Source organism: Fulmarus glacialis, unplaced genomic scaffold (genome assembly GCF_000690835.1).
Source record: "Fulmarus glacialis isolate BGI_N327 unplaced genomic scaffold, ASM69083v1 scaffold6588, whole genome shotgun sequence".
Taxonomy (NCBI): domain Eukaryota; kingdom Metazoa; phylum Chordata; class Aves; order Procellariiformes; family Procellariidae; genus Fulmarus; species Fulmarus glacialis.
The window spans coordinates 512-20,008 of NW_009228870.1; the positions used below are offsets into that span (position 1 = coordinate 512).

The 19,497-nt window shown below is 43.1% G+C and overlaps 1 protein-coding gene across 1 annotated transcript in view; it reads left to right on the forward strand.

The window, feature by feature from the left end:
- Window positions 1–6,979: 6,979 nt before the first annotated feature.
- Window positions 6,980–19,497, forward strand: part of CACHD1 (cache domain containing 1) — a gene marked incomplete at its 3' end in the record, with an annotated part of 92,157 nt that continues 79,639 nt past the window's right edge. Inside the window, exon 1 of the mRNA XM_009583628.1 lies at window positions 6,980–7,090. Coding sequence (XP_009581923.1) covers window positions 6,980–7,090 — 111 coding nt within the window. The remainder of the gene's footprint in view (window positions 7,091–19,497) is intronic.

The window sequence follows — 19,497 nt, forward strand, 5'->3', positions numbered from 1 at the left end:
CTCATAAAAATATACGTGGTTACCTTGCTGTGATACACTAGCTAACCGTAGGATGAGCCAGGTTTTCTTTCCAAGAATTGTACTGATGATATGAACTCGGGAACAGTCTGGATGCCGGTGCACAGGGATGCAAATAATGTTAAAACGCTGTTTACTATTAGTTGGGTATTTAAGGCCCCAAAGTAATTTAATGAGGTGAAACTGGTAGTTAAACTCTGAAAACCCTTTTCATACTGAGCTCTATTTTTATATGCTTAATATTTTGGCTGCCTTAACTCCCATCAAGCTAATGCGCAGCCTGTCCTTTGCTCTCCCCTGTAACATTATTACAGCTGTTTAAGATTAAAAACTGGTGGGAACAAACCTCCCCTGATTTTAGAAGCTTCTTTGCTGACCTTCTACAGTAGAACAAAAAATGTTATGACATGTGTCACCGCAGCCCGTGCTTCTCAATTGATTTTTAGGGCAGAAATTTCCTAAGCCTGCTCAGGCGAGGCCGGGTGTAGCTGGCGCAGAATTACCCTTTTCTCCGCTTGTGCAGGGCTGTTGGCGAGCAGCGGTGGGCCGGTGGGCGCCTGGTGCCAGGCGGTGGGTTGCCTGTGCCGCAGGACCGTCGTCGTCGGCACAGTGGCGATGCTCGGGGCGATGCATGCAGGTGCCGTGGCAGGGCTGTGCCCCAGCAGAAAGGAGGGGTGGGGGATTTCAGAAGAAGAGCGAGAGCGCTTTTGGGCTTTAATTGGATGTAAATCTAGAGGTGTTGCCCGGGGTTTAGAGGGCGACGTGGAGGCAGGCCCCAAATCAGGACCTAGTGAGAGGAAGTTGCGGTAGTGAGAGGAAGGTTTAATATCCAACCATTTAGGAGCTGCGGTTTTCTTTAGTTCCATAAATCGTAGAGGAGGAAGCGGCAGGATTTAACGCTTCCCTTGCACGCTCCCTTCATGCTTTGGTCCTTGCCAGTTGTGGCTCCCACATCTGCACATCCTGGTAATAGGCAGGAGGTGGTGTCACCAGCCGCTGGAGCGGGATGCGATTGTGGGAGAGGGCTTTGGAGGAAGGATAGGTCTGAGCTGGGGTGGGGAGGAAGCATCCAATGAGTGAAGGAGCAGGTGGGAACGCTTAAATAGAGTGAAGGTGAGAGGTTGGTTTGGGTGTGTTTGAGTCTGGAAAAGAGGAAATTGTAGACGGAGCCTCCATAAATGCAGGAAGGGAGGATGAGGTGGAGCCTCCAGAACGGACACTAGAGGAGCAATGGAAGAGGTAAGAGGAGAACCACAAATTTCAAGCCTTAAATGCCTATGTAATGAATATGGAAGTTGTGAGATAGAAAATAAATTTGATTTCTGCTGGAGCCGCCATCAGTGCTATAAACAAGATCCATCTCCATGCAGTACCGACTTCCTGTGATACATTCTTCTTCTATCAGTATTTCACGTAGTTAGTCCAACAGCAATAAGGACTCAGTCTTTTTAATCAAATCGCGTTATTTTGCTTTGTTGAGAGGAATGAGGTGCATGTACATCTGCATCGTAATATAGGCTGAAGCTACAGGGAAAGTGAGGATGAGAGAGATTTCTGATGGCAGCATCAGTCTGACAGTTGTTTTTGGCACTCACACCACAGCTTTCTATTTATAGGCACTTGCATGAGTGCATCAGTGCACTATCTGACTATTACCTTTAAATAATGCTTTGTTTTCTCGCCCGTGTAAGTGCTCTGATTTCATATATAAATTTATTCCGTGAATGGTACTGCATAGAGCAGCTGAGGATAATGTATCACAGGTGACAACTCGTGAGATGCGTCATTTGCTGAATGTATTGAACAGCAGTTTAACAGTTTCTTACGTAAGTTTCAAACTAAGATGTGCACATTTGTGAGAACATGCGTTGGGCACTGCGGTGCAGAAGGATGTGTGGGTTCCTGGGTGTCTGTGTGTTACAGTCCTGAGTGTTATTTCTCCACGAGTGGTTAAATATAGAAAGTTCATCGATTGTCTGACTTCCTCTATTGCACCGATTAATTATTACTCCCACTCCATTTGACAGTTCTACCAAACCCACAGTTAATGACTTTGCAGTATCTTAATACCACATGTATTTCCTTTTCTGCGTCGGGGTATGGGGCGGTGTGTATGTGCACATGCTTGCGCATTTTTTTTCCCCTGAGCAGTAGAGGTGATCTGTTTACGGTTCTACCCAAAGTTCGTCAACGCTTCTTCCAAATTAACCAGAAACAACCGCACCGCGATCTCTTACTCCTCCCTCTCCTTCCCGCGGGACGGAGGGTGCCGCGCTGTGACAGGGGGGGGAGGAGAAGCCGCTGGTTCGTGCGGGGGTGCTGTGCCTGCAGCAGGACGCAGGTGCTGTACCTACAGTCACCCGTAACCGTTATCTTCTTTTTTTGTTAGCTAGAGCACATACTGACAGCGTCTGTATTGTTACAGGGGGCAGCTTTTGGCAGCAGACTGCATCCTTGGAAGACGGCGTGCAATCACGTCTGAGCAGCCGTATTACTTGTCATTACTCAGTAGACTACATCTTAAACAGCCTAATGTCATAATTCGCGGAGGGCTGGAGCTTGGTGAATGAGCAGCTCGCGTGACAGTCCTGTAATATATTCTCCTGGGCAGAGCTGATGCTCAGCACTAATTAAAAGATAAGCGCCCCTTTCTACTAACATTATAACTAAATTGGTGGTTGTGGCATGACCTGGTCTGCTGGTAGACTTTCACCATCCCTGTTACCTGGCTCATCTGACCTGGTTGAAATTAGAGTAGGTTGTTGGTTGAAACAACTGAAATTCTTTGGTTGGGAGGTGAAGGCAGGAAAAGAGTAAGTCAGAACTTTTGTGAGCATTTTGCTTGGTTTTGGCAAGGTTTAGTCCTCTAAATCTGCATGGGGCATCCAAGGTGAGGACTATTTTTTGATAGTGTGGGGCAAGGTAACATCTCCACCTCCAAAATGGGGCTATAATACTGGCAGTGAGAGTTGAAAGGATTAAGCGATGCTTTGAAGATGAAAAGCATTGTTAAGTGCTTCTATAACTTTCAAAATGCATGTTGATGTTTCTAGCCAGATAGTAACAAAAGTTATAGGCCCAGAGGGCCTTGAATATTTTTGAAGGCAGCTCTGCCATCTTACTCCTTTACACTTACTCCGTGAAGGAAGCACAGCCCTTTCTCATTGTCTGTTACTGATCTTGGAGGTTGGAAGAAAAAAAATGCATTTTGACTCTGAAAACAGCAGTTTGCTGGTCATTTTTTCCCTGTGTGGTGTTTTTTTGTTTTTTCTTTTTATATTAATACTTGCTGAGGTGATGTAGTGATGTGTAAAATAATAAGCAGCATAGTACAAGCTTCTCCAGGTTGATTGGCAAGTGTATTCTTTATTTATTTTACTAATAACTTGTCTGGCCGTATGTTTTTCAAGAACAACAATTGTGCACAGACCAGAATGACACGGGGACGGGGAGATGTCCGGTGGTTTATATGAGGAGGATACCCTGACACCGTTGTTCTGAAAAATCCATGTTCTTTGAAGATTTCTGGGTGATGGAAGAGTTGCAGTCACCAGAACTGTCCATTTGTTTAATCTCTTTGAAAATGAACACTGCCAGGATACAGTATTTTTTTTCTAATTGGATGGTCTTCTGGCTAACGACAGTGGATTTACGACTTAGAAGAGATAAATCCCATTTTGAGCCGCACTGCAGAGCAGTTGAAATGCCAGAACTGTGGTTCTCCATCTCTGAAATCAGGGATTTCACACATTTCCCCACTTCTTTCCATGGGTATTTACAAATAAATCTATCAGTGACTGCGAGGTACTTGTGCAGCAAGTGATGTAAAGCACCACAAGTCGTCCAGCACCGCGTCTGAAACCTGGACCTATGTGGACGCTTGGCCAAATGACAGCACAGAAAACTGCTTCCCTTTTTTTTCCTTTTATTTTCAGGTTGTTTCCAGCTTGTGAAGCTGAAATACAGTAGAAAAATGTAAGTAAGGCAGGCTGATAAATGTTTGACTATATCTTTTTTTTTTTTAAAAAAAATTATTATTTGGCAGTAGTGCTCACTTTAGTAATAATTACAGAGTATAAACCATTGGAGTAAAACCTCATCTGTTTTACATGATTATGTCTTGGTTTGAATGCAGCTACAGCAGCCTTTTTCAAGGCTCTCTGAAAGCCCAAGACTGCAGCAGTTTTTCATCCTGTTCCACACAGATTCTTTTTTTTCCGGCATGAAACATTTCAAAGAGATAGAGAGAGGTCCTGGTGGAAGGGCAGTGAAAATGGCTGTGCGTAGGAGACCAAATCTGAATTTTTAATTAGGCTTTGAGTTGTTTCTTCAAAGTGTCGGGACATCGTTAGCGATGTAAGCCTTGTTGCATTAGCGAAGACTGACATTTCACTTCAAACGGGGAGAATGCAGCTGTCCTGTGCAGATAAAAGTTGCCGAGTGTGGTGCAGCAAGGTGGGTTGGAAGATAATTAGCTGTCCCCTGCACTGCTGCGACGAAGGACCCTGCCAGTCGTGGTGGGGACCGGAGGGGTTATTAGCAGCAAGAAATCCAAGTATGCTGTGAAGCAATTCGGAATCTCTTGGCTGTGGCAGGGCTGATAACACATATGTTGAAAAGGCGCAGAAGTAAATACAGCATGTGTTAGCCCACTTTTTTCTTGGCTTAATTCAGCAGAGGAGGAACGGTTAGTGCCTGATTATCTGAACGAAGCAGAGAAGCTGCTCTGCTACCGGTAGCGTGGCCAGGCACCGGTGAGAAAAAATGTAATGCTTATTGTCAAATAAAATCGAGTGCTTCACCTTCTTGCAGACAGAAAGGCAAGATATGTTTGAGAATAGAAGGAAATGTGAAGTATTAAAAGATATTTTTTGTGTGTGTTTACCAGTTATTATGTCCGTGGATAAAAGGAAGTATTAACAGACTTTTTTTTTGTTTAACAATTATTGTTTTCTGTTCATCAATTATTGGTGAAAAATTGGCAAAGAAATAATTAGAACCTTGTCAGTTCATGTGTGGAAGTGCCCAGCTACAAGGAATTATCCCATATTTCTGAATGTCCTTTGTCAGGATGCTGCATAGTTTGAGCTGCTCAGGGCTGGGATACAGGGCTACCTGAGTGTGAGCCTGGCTCTCCGTGAAGCCTGCTAATGGCCACGCTTCACAGGTCAGAGCTTATGGGGGCTTTGCTGGGGGCTTCAGTAAGGGTTGGGTAATGTCCCAGGAATGATGTATTTGTATGTAGTTGAACAGGAAAATACTAACTTTTTTCCCACCCCATAATATAGCTTAAAAATTGAAATTTATTATTTGATGCATCAGCCTTTGTTTTGTACGTCAAAAATTCTGCTGAGGTTTTGATGAATAGCTATACTACCTCTTCTTGTAGCGTAGGCTTGATGCAGAATAAAGTATAAAATTATAAAGTACGGGGGGACTGCATTCTGCAGTCATCGCTTTCCTGTAGTTTGTTGTTGTTCAATAATGTGCAGTGTTAATGAAATCTGAAAGGATATCCTTGTGCTATCTTTCCCATGGAAAACAAAGTTTAATAACATTGATACTTACCCAGTGTCTGTTGTGAAGACATGCCTTTTCTAATATAAAATAGAGTGCATGCTAAGTCATTGCTTGAATCTTGCATTACGTGTGTTCTTCCCTGGTACAGATTTCCGTATGATACTGTATGTCTAATTTAGCAGAGAAAATCTGAGTTGACTTTTGAAATAATCACGGTGCCACAAGTCAATAATACTAATTTCCAATCCCATGAAAAGTTTTGATGGAGTCACTTTTATCAACTGCCTGTAAGGTCTCTGTAGACTCCCAAGTGATTTTGCAAAAGTATATTTGGACAATTACAATCATTAGTAAAAACAAACTATCCCTTTACCAGCTTCTCAGCCAGAAGCAGCTGATAAAACCAGCTTTTCACTAGTGCTGTTTCCCTTTGAGCACACGGTTTTGCTCAACTTTGACTATGTGATTTGAGGCTGCAACCACTCTACTAGTAGAGCAGAAAAGCCCTTTTTGAGAAAAGCTGTAGTTTTACTTTTAGGAGTTCTGCGGAGCTCTCTAGCCAGTGCTCTCTGTCTGGTTTTGGCCATCTTTTGCACTCCGGCGATGCAATAGGAATTTTTGGCTATACTTACGATGGTCACAGGTGGGAATGAGGCCAGGGAAAAAGGCTTTAAAATAGACACAGTTGGAAGTTGCCATAAAGGTTTCTAGAAGCTGGAACTCCTTAAGCAGAATTTCTTGTGCGTTTGCCCTGGTAAGGTTATGAGAGTATTTTTGTGCCGTTTTTTGTGGATTTCAGAACAGGTTGCGTTTGAAGGTGAGTTCAGTTGATGGTGACGATGTGACAGAATGACACCAGAGAGCTGGGGTGCTCCCACCGCCTCCCTGTCTCTGGTTCAGTCCCTGCTGCTCTCGCTTTCAGCAAAGGAAGTGTTAGAAATATTTCCTCTTGGGCCATACTTTCACCTCAGAAGTAGTATCGAACAAAACCTGGGGAGGTGTTTGTGGTGGGGGGGCGGAGGGGAGAAGGGATGGACTCCCCAAAATAGCTATAGTGGGAGCCCGTTTGCCTGGAGCAAGTCCAGGCTTGGAGCCAAGGCTGGAAAGGGCTCACCAGCCCGTGGGAAGATCACGTGGAGAGCCAGGAGGGCTCTCTGCCTTTTATTTGTTGGAAAATGAAGGAACCCCAAATTGTGTGGGTCAGGAGCGTAAGATTTTATCATAGCAGACTTTCCTTTTTTGATATCAAAGTGAATGGCAAGTTAGCAAAATATCTTGGTTTTAGCCAAATAAGCAGCAGTCTTCACCAGTTCTTTCCCAGAAGCCATGTTAGCACCAGGAAGGTCAGCTGTGTGATCACTGCATGCTTGTGGCCGATCATCGTCTCCTCTCCTTCCCCCTTACCACCTGGTGGCAGCTGGGTGTGAAAACCGGTCGAAGGATGCTACAGCCGCAGGGAGAGGTGTTCGGCAGCATCTGGATGACAGCGTGGCCAGCGGTGATGGCAGAGCTGTTCCTGGCCAGAGACCATTCCATGTCCGCTGTGTATCAGGTGCTGCGGTGCGGGACGGTTCAGGTCACCGATGCATCCCAAACCTGGCTGCTGCTTTGGGAACAGGAGGAAGCTCAAGTCCTCGTCAGAGACCGGTTGTGTTTGACTTGCACTAGTACTATTTTGCCTTGAAACAGCAAGGAAGAGAAAAAGCCGTCGTGTGATGGTTTTCAGGGTGAAGTAGATGCTGAGATGTTGTACATGTTGGCAAGCCTCAGGTGAGGAGCACTTTTTGGGAATACTCTGCAACAGCCACCTTGGTATGGCTAGAGGCGTGTGCTTCGTGGGAGCAAAATTAAGCTTGCCTGAAGTGTTTGCTTTCAGTGGTAGCCTGTCCATTGCAAATCAACATGTGGGCATATGCTGATGGAAGATTGGTCCAGAAGGAGGTTGTTTTCAGGATGTTTTTATTGTTTTGCTAGTGAACTAGCATGTTATTTTCCCTTGTTTTTTCCAATACAGAAGTCATACAGGGTTTCTGACTTTTGATTTTAACATCGTTTGGAGGAAGAGAAAGAAGCAGGATCTCTCCCCATTGCAAGGAGTGTAAAATGGAGGAGGAAGGGCTACTTCAACTCAGTGGATCCTGAATTGCAGTTCAGTGTGTCGTGGGCGGTGGAGGCTGAAGGGGGTGCGTGGTCGCAGGTTCAGCTCCCAGCTGACAACAGCTGGCATGGTCAAGCCCTCGTGGACCGGTGTATTTGAGAGAGGCCAAACCAACATTTTACGGACAGAATTTTTGTGTTGTATGGAAGGCATACGAAGGATATAAAATGAAAGGATATTTAATTTGAGGATAATATATTTCACAATTTTAACAAGGAAAGGATATTTAATTTAAATATGCTATAACTGCGGTCTAGGTAGTTAGACTTCCTTGGGCATATTGTTTGCCCAAAGAATCATGTGTAATGTGAATTTCTTAGTTGTCTTTCATTTATTTTCCCAGTGGCTATCCAGGACTGCCAGGTGTGATGCCAGATTTATTCCCGTGGTCTGGCTTGGTGGAGTTCAGCTACAGAAAACAATTTATAGGGAAAACTGCACCTTCTGGTGCAGGCAGGAAGACAGGAATAAGCACTGAGGTCGGCTCGTTTGTCACATCATCCAGCAGTGGTCAGGCATCTGTTTTTAAACTGTAAATTTCAGTCTTTGATCTGTTAGATTAAAATTAGAAAATGTTTTTCCTGGATACACAGTCTCTTGTGTCTTGCTTGTAGAAGGTCATGATTTAAAAAAAAAAAAAAAAAATTGGAAAAAATTTAATATTCAAATACATTGCAGGAGGAGGATGAAAATTGCAAACTTTTCAAACTTTTTTGGCTTAAGATTAGCTTCACCAATGTCGAGGTCGCAAATACAAAGCTAGGGTCACTTAAGTAGCCTACCTTCTCTTGTAAGTTACTGCTCAGTAGTGTAATTCGGGAAAAAATAAAGTCTATTTTGCTTTTTCAGTTTTTATTTTTGAAACGAAACTATCATTTTAAATTATAATTTTCTGGGTCTTCCCCTTGAATTCTGCTGCTGTTGTATTTTACGTAGCCCTAGGTGATTTCGGTAGCTGCTCTGAGGGATATGCTTGATGATCTTGAAGTTGTTAAAATCAGTTAGCTGAAGATCCAGCTGTTCTTGGCGGAGGTACCGGTGCTGTGCTGGGCTCGCTGCTGGGACTGAGGGATTTTATTTCAAAAATTGTGTTCAGTTTTTAACATTTTAGGTAATGACATACTGATGATACTGTATTTCCATTAAAACTACTGGATGCAAAGCCAAAATTAAAATAGCTCCAACGTTACCATAATAGTAGATAACCAGCTTAATAGAAATGACTAGTCATTTGTTTCTGTTTGGTAAGAAATTGAATCTAATGAATTTTAAAATACTGATTCACCATGTCACGTAAATGTAATTTTGCCTCCCCCTTCATATTTATGTATTTATTCAGTAAGTTGTTGATTGTAAGTCTAGAAATACATTTAAAAAAACACGTTCTGGTAATTGCAACCTCAGACATTCAAATGATGCTTTTTCAAACGTATCCAAGAATAGAAAGTCAGCTTCCAAAAATAAATGAAACCCAACATACATTGCCATGGTTTTCAGTGTCTGAAATGGTGGATTTCTCTTGGAGGAGCAGAGGTGCAGCAGCTATTTTGAGAAGGCAAGAAGACCTGGAGCAGGACGAAATGAATGCAGAGCTGCTATGTGAAGGCTCATTTGAAAAGTAAGACCTGCTGAGTGTGCTCTCTGCTTCGAGTGTGTCGTCTGGATGATTTATTAGAGCCTGCAAATTCATGCTAAAGAGGAGGAGGAAAACTAAGCAGCTAGAAAGGGATAACACAGTCATTAAAAATTTTAGTAGAGAAATGCATTGTTGTGGGATTCTTTGAAAATGTAGTGAAAGCTGTTGTCTCTTCTGAGCCACGTTAGATGAGAGCTGCTTTGCTTAGATGCACATATAGTGAGGTCAGGCTTATTCCAGATTCTCACCTACTTTTATTAATCAATATCGTGGTGCAGCTTTGATACAAAAAAATGTTACTGTGTGTTCAAGGCTTTTGACCCCAAACCTTGACCCATTGGGAAACGTAGGGTGTTCCCATGAAGTTGTACTTTAGGCTCTCTCGTGCAGACCAAAGGTGCAGCAGAGCTGGGTTTCTGCTGCCTTCCAGCATCGCTCCACCGTTTCCTGAGCTCTTGCTTGCTTGTTTTGTGTCGTTTTTGCAGTTCCCTGTCTCCTTGCTTTCCAGTACCACCAGCGTGCTGGAAGCAATTTCCCTGCCCGTCGGCATCGGACGAGCACTTAGCCTTCCTCCGCGTGACGTGCGTGGGACTGAGGTGGTCGGTTCACGGCTCTGGTATGGCAGGGGGACACATGTCTCCGGTCAGCACAAGAAATAACACGATTGTAACAGATCCCCTGAAATTTTGCGCTTGATAGAAGATGTCCCTGAGGGACTGGCAGGGAGCCGGATGGATGCCTAGGGCTGCGAACGTGTAGACCTGGAGATCTCCAGGGCACTGTCTATATGGCAAAACCCAGCAGTTTTGCAACCGTCCGCTCTTCTGCTGTGTCCGCAACGAGGAGCTGGACTGGGTTTTTGCCACTGCTGCTAGGAGATGGCATTTCATTTTAATACTGGAAACCGATTTACGGCCTTTTTGGGATTCTTGCTCTGAAATAAGGTTAGAGCCAGTGTTAGCATTGGGCCCTAAGTCTGATTGCCTGTCCAAAAATATATTTAAAATATTAAAACCTTGCTATAGTAAGTCTGCGGGCTGGCAGTGTGGCTAGCTGCAGATCCTGCAAAGGCCGGTATGTGAAGCTGGCGTACAGCCATACCCATGCTGGTGAAGATTGTCAACTTGTGGCCTTGCTTTGATGCAGAAAGAAAAAAGACATTCTTTTTTTTTTTTTGCCTTTCGGTGGGCAGAAAATAACTTGCTTTCTCACAGGGCTAGCAAGAATTTATATCTACCTGACTTAGTTATTCAAAATCTTGGAAGACGCTGAGCCCCTGTGGGCAAAGGAAGGGGAGGAAAAAGATGTAGAAAGTGGTATAATGGAGAAAGCAGATAAAGTGGCTGTTCACTGTTTTGGTTTTGATGAGAGCAGGAGCAAATGCTCAGGAATGGCAGCTCACCAGTTCATCCTGACACCACAATGGAAGAGCAGGATCCGATCAAACACTTTTCTTTTTCTTTTTTTTTTTTTTTGAACTTGCTAACCCTTCGGAGCGGAGATGCTGCTGTCCTCTGAGCATCATGTTTGGTGCACGTACACTGTCAGGGCTTTGAATCGTCCTTTCTGTTTTATCCCTGAACGATGCCGAATGCGGAGTGGTCTTGGTCTGAGATTCCTGCGTGTCGCCAAATAAAGAAATTAAAGCATTAAAACATACAAAGTACGCCTTCAGCTGTCGTTGCGGGTACCAGACCTGTTTGAGTATTACTGCAGAGGAGTTGTGAAGCATTCCAAGCTACTCATTTTAAACCTCGATTTTCTAGTAATAGACTTAAAAATCTTATTGTGTAGTTGAGTTAGTGACTGAGTCTTCACTTTATAATCTCTTTATAAAAATGTATGCACATTAACAGGACGTATTTAATAGACACACTGCCTAGATGAAAGGGCGCTTTGTGGAAGGAGGCTTTTGTGCGTTTCTGGATCGCTCAGCAATTCCTGCGGAGCTTCCCAAGTCTGGCTGACACCGAGCGGCAGAGGAAAAGACCTTCTCGCTTTCAGCTTGAATGGAGAATAATGGGGAGAGAGATGGGAGTGGGGGAGGAAACCCCGCTCCCCGACGCGGGGCGATTGGTATGGGCACTCACCAGCCGAGCATTTAGCACATTTAGTTCTTCCTACCCCCAGCTGGGGCTTTGCATTTGCAATGAGCTCTGCACTACCCTGGCAGCACAAGTGGGTCTGCGTCAACAATAGCGGCTTCCCAGCCCAGGGAAACCGAGACAACTTTTCTCAGCCCAGGTAGTCCCTTTATTTCTGGTTTGGTCCACAGATCAGGTTTGTCTGTAATGGCCACTTACCAGAATAGCATTTGATTTTTTTTTTTTTTTTTTTTTTTAATTGAGATCTGATGTTATCTTTCTTCGTCTATTTAATCCCTCAGCGGGATTTTGGCTTTTTTTTTCTTGTCTGTGGTACACCACAGATTCTTGGTGAGAAAAAGGTTTTCTTTCTCAAAAAATAAGGCTGCAAGGTCACAGATATAGTCAGTTTGACCTGGCAAACGTCTTCATGAGAACAAGAATCTAGTGGACAACTAATTAAGTTTCCACTAGCAAAAAGAACTAAACTGCAACAAAAAAATCATGATAAAGTTCTCTGATAAAGACATTTCCTTTTGCGGTTGCTAGTAATTCATGTGCTCTGTGGGGTTACCAGCAGAGAGAGCTTCATCTTAGTCCTGTTGCAAGGACCCCAGAAAACGTATTCCAGTTTGGAAAGATCTGAGTGAAGATTCACAGAGAAGATTATTTAAAAAAAAAAAAAAAAGGGGGCAAAAAAAAGCACCACGCTTTTAATTAGGATGATAAAGCTGGACAGATGCGATTGGGGTCCTCTGGAGTAGGGTTTCTAATTTGGTCAGATGGTCTGTCCCTGGTGGGAAAGGTAGGTGTAATCTGTGTATTGAGTTATTTCATGCTGGTTGCTGTGCAAATGCTGCTCACGTATTTCTAAGAAAACAGCCAGATGAGGACGAGCCAGGGGCTGCTGGTGGTTGGGTACCTCCAAAGAGATGTGTGTTGATAGCAGTAACTGTTGAGGTGTACCTCACCTCTGCTTCTTGCCTTGGACCCCAGCCGCCTGTCTTCATCCGATTCCTCGTATTTGCCGGTGGTTTTTAGCTGCGGTCACAGCTGGAGACTCCATCATGTCAAGAAAGAGCAAAAGCAGGTCTGTGTCTGGCTTGAGTTGAGTGTCTGCAGGTTCCCCCGAAGGGTAAAGCAGTTGGTTGTGCAGTGGCTGGAAGCGAAAGCTGAGGACTGAGTTACACCCAGGTGCCTTCAAAAAGATATGAAGGTATTAAATTGGAAAATGTTGCAAGAGGAACATGCATGGCCAAAGTTAAAGTGAATCAGGGGTGAAAGGCAGGGGGCTGGGCTCTCTCCATGTTCCTGTATGACTTGAAAGCACTCCTTGTCTTAGGACAAACCGAGATATTACGCGTCGGCATCATTGCTGTGATTGAGAATTTCGTCTTAAGAATTGAAAAAAGCTTTTTGAGTCAAATCACTCAACACCTTTTTGCCAGCAGCCCCAGCACAAGCACATAATTTTTCTCTGTATAAAACCAAAATGAACAACCAGCCTGTTAATTTTTGGATGAGGGCATAATCCCTTTCCAGGTGTGCTTCTAAACTGATGCATTTCAGGTGCTGCTCACTTTCCTTGATCTCCTCTTCCAAAGAAAAGATCTCACAGAAGTGATAGTTACTTCCAAAATCATTGATTTAATTCTTTCTCTAACATGAGGCTATCTGTCTTTCCCTCTTAGCCCCCCATTTAACCCTGTGTTTAACAAGGGTGTGGGTGTATGTGGAACCTTACGGCATCTGTTTCTCTCTCCCTATTTTTTCATCAAAACAGAAGAAAATCTGGCAATGGACTAAGGAGTCCCTAAGTCATTGACTAATTTTTTTTTTTTTTTTTTAAATTACCTTATTTACCACCCATCTCAAGGATAAAAGCTTCCTAGCTCATGAGCTTTCCCATATTTTTTAGTTTTGAGTACTGGTCTTGCTTCATTAGGTAGAATGAACGTGGAGTTTCTGAGAGCATGTGGTTGTACTGTGTTAATTTAAAAAAGAAATGAGGAGTTGTGTCCTGCAGGGTTCAGAAACTGGAGATGGCAGCACCGATTGCTGGACTCAGAAATTAGCCATTCCCCCAGTAATGTGGATACAGATAAATTGGTAGTTTTCTATCATAGAGTGTCCCTGCTCCACGTTTCTCCTGATTACAGTTCCTCAAAACCATGCCATTATTAAAATGATCAGTCGGATTGAGATTGATCTCACAGATAAGAACTGTACGTTGCAAGGTGGTGTGCAAGTTTTTAGTTCAGAACTTGTGGGAATTAAGTCATTTCAGATTAATATTGGCAGGAACTTCATCAGGAGCGCAGAGCAGGGAGTTCCCAGCAATCACCCGAGTAGTCTGCTTTATTTTAGCACATTGCATGTGGGCTCAGGATAAAGGTTCATGTTAACATCTTGCTAGTTTCAGATGAATAAACAAAAATACCTGCTGCGTCACTGCAAATCTCACCTTTCACTAGGCTTTCCATGCACGTGGGCTTGGAATGCAATGTTACCTGTAACCTCAAGCAGCTGGTTGAAATTTGTCATGTGTATGAATTTGGTGTCTTTCATAAGGTTTTTTGTGGCTTTACCAGTCAAGTGCAACTCTTTTGTAATAATGACATTCAGCAAGCTTTGAACTGCTTTTGCAAAAGCAAGAGGTAATTGAGATTGAGGTTGTTGGTTTCTAAAAGGAGGTATTTGGAGTAGATAAAGCACCTGAAACTTCTGTGGTTTGATAGCAATCCCCTGTATAATTATCTAATGCTTTTCTATCCTACTTGCTTAGTGAAATGCGTAGAGAAACACACATAGTGTATGCTGTACAGTAGTACTGCAAACTGTAAAAAGCATATGTGTTCTGAAAGCTAGAGATATTTTTTTTTAAACTTTTTTTTTCATTAATTTCATTGCATATCTGCTGCAGGTTTTGTGTTCTTCATATTTGATCTTTAGTTTCTTTAGGGGAGAGTTAGTTGAACATTGAATTGAAAATCAGGTTCCTAGTTTGTCAGATGAAGATTTCTCATGAAGAATAATATATTTTTTTAAGCTACTGCATGCTTTGCAGACTGGGATAACAAGTATTCTTTTTTTTAATCAGAAAAAAACCCAGTATTATTGTTATTACAATTTTATTTTTGGTGACTAAAAACTGAAACAGGAAATGACCCGAGACACAGTTTCCATGACACCCTCTCACTTGAATCCAGTTTTCAAGAAGATGAAAGGCCAAAGCAGTCTTTTGATAGTGAGCAGCTAATTGGGTGGCTGATAGAGGCAGGTTTTTCTATGTGAAAAAAATAAAGGAGAAAAGAAGTGTGGAACAGCTGTGTTTTGGTACATATGTATAATCCCAGATAAAACTCTCCAAGGACAGGGAAATATAGTGGTGCCTTAGTGAAAGGAAAATTAAGCGTCTTTGAAAGCATAAATGTGGCTTTTTGGGGCTAGGTTGTGTTTAGAATAAAAAATCTACTGGAACGAAGGTGTTAATAAATAACGGGATTTGTGAAATTGGAACAGAACCTCTTGCTCCATGCAAAATGTGGTGTTGGTTTTTGGTTCTGTCTAGGCAAATCCCAAGAAAATGGCAATGTGCTCAGCTTTTTTTGCTGTTTCCTTTGCTCAATATGTTCTTACCCAGAAAGACGCGTGGTTAGAGCAGCGTGCAGCCAGGTCTGCTGTTACTGCAGCTCATCTGAGGGCAGTTCATGGAATTCCTCACTTTCGATCATTGCTTTTGCTCCTCCTCTAATCGTGTGCGTTAAAAATGTCACAGTGCAGAAGTACAATGTAGAAATGTGTCTTTTTTTTGAATATAGATTTAAATCTGGAAAGTCTCTTCTGCTGATAATGGGGATGCTGATCCAGGTGTTAACGTACGTGTAATCTCTGCGGTGAACCTTCCCAGACATGGCAAAGATGGTAAATACCTAAAATAAAGCGAAATCCTTAGCACAAGGACTTTTTTTTTTTTATAAATAGTTCGAATCTCAGGTAATAAAGCAGATTAAATGCTAGATAATCAGACAGTTTTAAATGAAGTTTATTTTACTTTCTGGGACTTGATGCAATATGAAGTGAGTGCAGGTTCCCTGTATCCATATAACTGGATACAAAAAGAGAGTACAGATCGTACAGTCCTGCCTTGTTCATTTTTCCCTCTACTGTCCCACTTAGTTCGGGAACTCCAGATGTTTGAACAAATCATTTCTCCTCCAAAAGTGGGTGTTTTAAGTTGATAAACTTATAAGCCTGTTACTAATTGGTGTCTGGCGCCTATTTTTGATTTGAAGGGACAAGTGCTGAAGGAATCCTAATGAGTTGTAGAACGAGATGTGACTGGTGAGGGTGCAGTTTCTAAGTAAAGTGGTAGCGTTTACTTCTGCTACAGCATCTGTAGGTGTTACGGTGCTGTTGTATTTTATATCTCTTAAAACATAGGCAGTGCGCTACAATTGATGACTTTTTTGGTTTATAAACTGTTCATAAAATTGTCCTATCCAGATATTGAAGTGAGAAACTAGGTTTTAGAAGTTCTTGTTTTAATTTAATGAAAATAGAAGGTGCAAAGTACATCTTTACTTGCAATCATACTGAATATAGTTTCAGATTTACTCCAGTGAAGCAGGGAGCAAGTCACTTTGAGATCGGATTCAGACACAGATTGTGGTTAGATGCAGTGGCAGATGACGGCACATCCAACCTTGTGACTGGCTGCTGTGCAAGGAGGAGGTCCTTTTCTGGGCACGTGCTCCTGCCATATCAGGCCTAGGGTTGCAGAGCAAGCTCGTGAGAACCCACTTTATTTTCAGCGAGGATCTGTCAAACTGACTCATCCTACAGCCTAGTGGCTTAGTTCTGTGTATTCAGGAGGGTTACAAACGCGGTTGAGCTGATCCTGCTCGTTGAGAGGAGAGGGTCTTGGTTGCCCCTCTGCTGCCACCAGGCCCATGGTCCATCCCTTGGGCTCTCTGAGCTGGCTGCACCCACCTGTGTGGTAAAACATGACTCCCTTTCCCCCACCCGGAGATTAGCCTGGGCTTTCATGAACGGTTGGATGGATTTTCATGGCTTGCTCCTTCTTCAGTAGGTGTCTCTCTGTCCAGATGGAGAAGATAATTGCCTTATCTAATGTGTTTCTTGCTGCTGTGCATGGGTTACACTTGTTTTCCCATGAAGTTTTGAATACCTGGAAGGGAAAGTTGTTGTAGGAACATTTTGAGGTCACTGTTGTCTTGGGACCTTGTGTGCTCTCCATGGCTGTGTGGTACCCTGTTGGTCCTGGAAGTGTTTCCAGCTGGTTAGTGCTATTTCCACGCATTGTTTTCTGTTCTGAAGTTTTTGTGCAGAATATGCCATCTAGGTTGGCATACTTCAGACTAAGTGAAATAGTCTGGGTTTTATCTTCTGAATATCGAAGTGAGCCTTTTTTGAATGCAGATTAGAATCTCACCAATGAAAGCTATGTAAGCCAACCAGTTGCTAGTCTTTCACAAAGACTTGGTGAAATGAACGGTGAAAAAAATGGTTCGTGAATCTAAAAATCTGCTGCACCATCAGTAAACAACCACCAGGAGATGGATCTGAAGAATTTGGCACAGCTCTGGCTGACTGATGTAAGACCTTTTCACTACACCATCATGCGCTCATAACTTCTGCAACGGTAAGGCAGCAGTTTACTGTCTGAAAGGGCTGCTTCAACATAAATAAATAAAACCCTCTAAAACCATCTCAACGGCTAGTGTGGGGCAGCTCCTCTGCCTTCTCATATGAAGATCTTATAAGGCAACAGCTGTGGTCCTGCTGCCAGTTTTCTTCTGCAGACTAAGCCTGGGGGACTGCTCGTTAGCTCCCTGCCTGCCTGCAGGAGAGGAGCATGTAAAATTAATACACGAAGAAAGGGCCGCTGTCTGACACTGCGGGAATGCAGGTGGGCTGGAGCGATGCGTGGGAATTAAACTAACGTGCTAATCGTGCTCCTCGCAGGAGGCTGGCTGCGCTGTGCAATTTCAGTATTTTCTGGTATAATAATCCCCGTGGGTTTTCCCCAACTCTATCCAGCTCTCTCTGCTGATAGAGCCTTTAATGTTGTGGTTTACGTGAGAATTTTGGTGAGTATTTTGTGAGAATTTTGAGAGAGAGATCAGTGTTCCCTGCCTTCAGAAATTGGAAAGTATTTCTTTCTTTATGAACAGAGCGTCACGTTTGCTGCTACTCCTGTGTGAGGGTGCAGTGTCAAGAGTGTCATTTCCCAGGAACAGTGTCTGCAGCTGGCAGAAATTTCTGTGCACTTTGAAATTTTGAAATCCAATCTCGTGCTTGTGCTGTCAGTATGGAGCTTTCTTATGGCACTCCTTTATTTTTCCTCAAAGGCTGAAATTTTAATGCTGATCCCAGAGTATATAGTCAAGTATTTTGCTCAGAAAATAGTCATTACATGTGCGTTGTGAGAGGCTGAAATAAAATAAAGTCGATCTGCTGTTGCACGTGGGAGGCAGAGGGTGGCGTGTTCCCGTGCAGCTGTGACAGTCCTGCGGGTCCTGCCACCCTGGGGGGATCATCCCTCTTCCCCTGTCCCTGTCTTGTAACCGATCTGTTTTATCTGAGATTAAATGAAATCAACCTGAAAACAAAAAATGGTAGCAAGATGTTCCAGAAGCAGCAATTTAATTATAATTTTGAAATTCAATGCTAAAGAAAACAGGTATTTCATACAGATGTTGTTGCCAGAGCCCTGCTGAAATGCATTTATTCTCATGAGTACTTTATCTGGAAAATTTTTAGCAGGCAGGACATATGGACTCTTTTTTGCACCTTCTCTAATGTTTATCTTCAGAACAGGTGGAACAATAACTTCTTAATAAGGATGTTTTTCTTAAATGCAGCTATTCAGGAGGCTATAGAACAAATGAGTTGGAGACTAAGCAAAACACGGTTTATCTACAGGGGAGATAAAGTTGAGAGAAAAAATGGGAACCCAGGTCTCATTTTCACTAGTACTGGTCTACAGCACTGTCTACGTCATGCGTAAATGCCTCAAGGGGGTTGCAAACGTGATTTATTTACGTTGAAAGGGTCTTGTATGCTTCCAGAGAAGCACAAAGCAATGAGTAAATGAGCATAAGGCTTAAGAACTGCCTGATGGACTGTATATTTTGTCAGCTGCACCACTTGGTAAGTACTGTTTTTAGCAGTCATCTTTCTTGCAATGTGCTGTGTGATGATTTCTGAATTTCTGCATGTCCAGCTGCATTATGCTGGTTTCGGGAAGTCGGATTGCACTGTGCCACCCCTATTGCATGCCAGCGCATCTCTTCACGTAGCAAATTCGGGGTGGAACCTACCACTTTCCACAATGCTGGCAGCTCAGTGGTAGTTAATGAGTGATTACTACTGGATATACAGTGGTCCGTTCTGTATTGAACGCTTGACATCCCTCAAGCACTAACAACGTCAGTACGTACCGTGTGGGTTTGGTGTTGCAGCTGAAGAACTTGAGGTTCCTTCCTTGGCTGTTTGCCCCATCTCTCCGCTGAGGTTTGCCTTGCTAATAGTCATGTTAGTGCAACTATTTCTGGGGCTGTAGTGTGAACTGGATCCTTGAAATGAATCCCTGGGATTGCAGGGATTCAGCAAACAGTGGTGCCGGCATAGCAAAAGTGCTGAGGTGGATATTTCTTACGGCAGATTTGCTGCTTATGCCTGCGTATATATAACTACACTGTTTGAGGTAAAGAATAATTGTGTTTTAAAACTTGCCAGTTTTAAAGGCGGGTGATCATTGTATGCCAATCTTAAAGGATTTGTCCTTCAGGGGCTCATTCTCACTGGCTTTGGTGTGAAAAGGGCATTGCCAAGAGGTGCCTCCTTGCCCTGCTGCTGCTGGAGCAGCTGCCTGAGCTGCTGGGATTGAACTTCAGCAACAATCATTGAGTGGGACTGGTTATACGAGAGTGAAGCATGTACAGGACAAAACAGATCTAAAATTAAAATTGTTGTTTAACTATTTGTGTTCACAAAACACAAATTGGGGCTTTGCTTATTAGCATTTAATACACAGAGAGATGTAAAAAGACCCT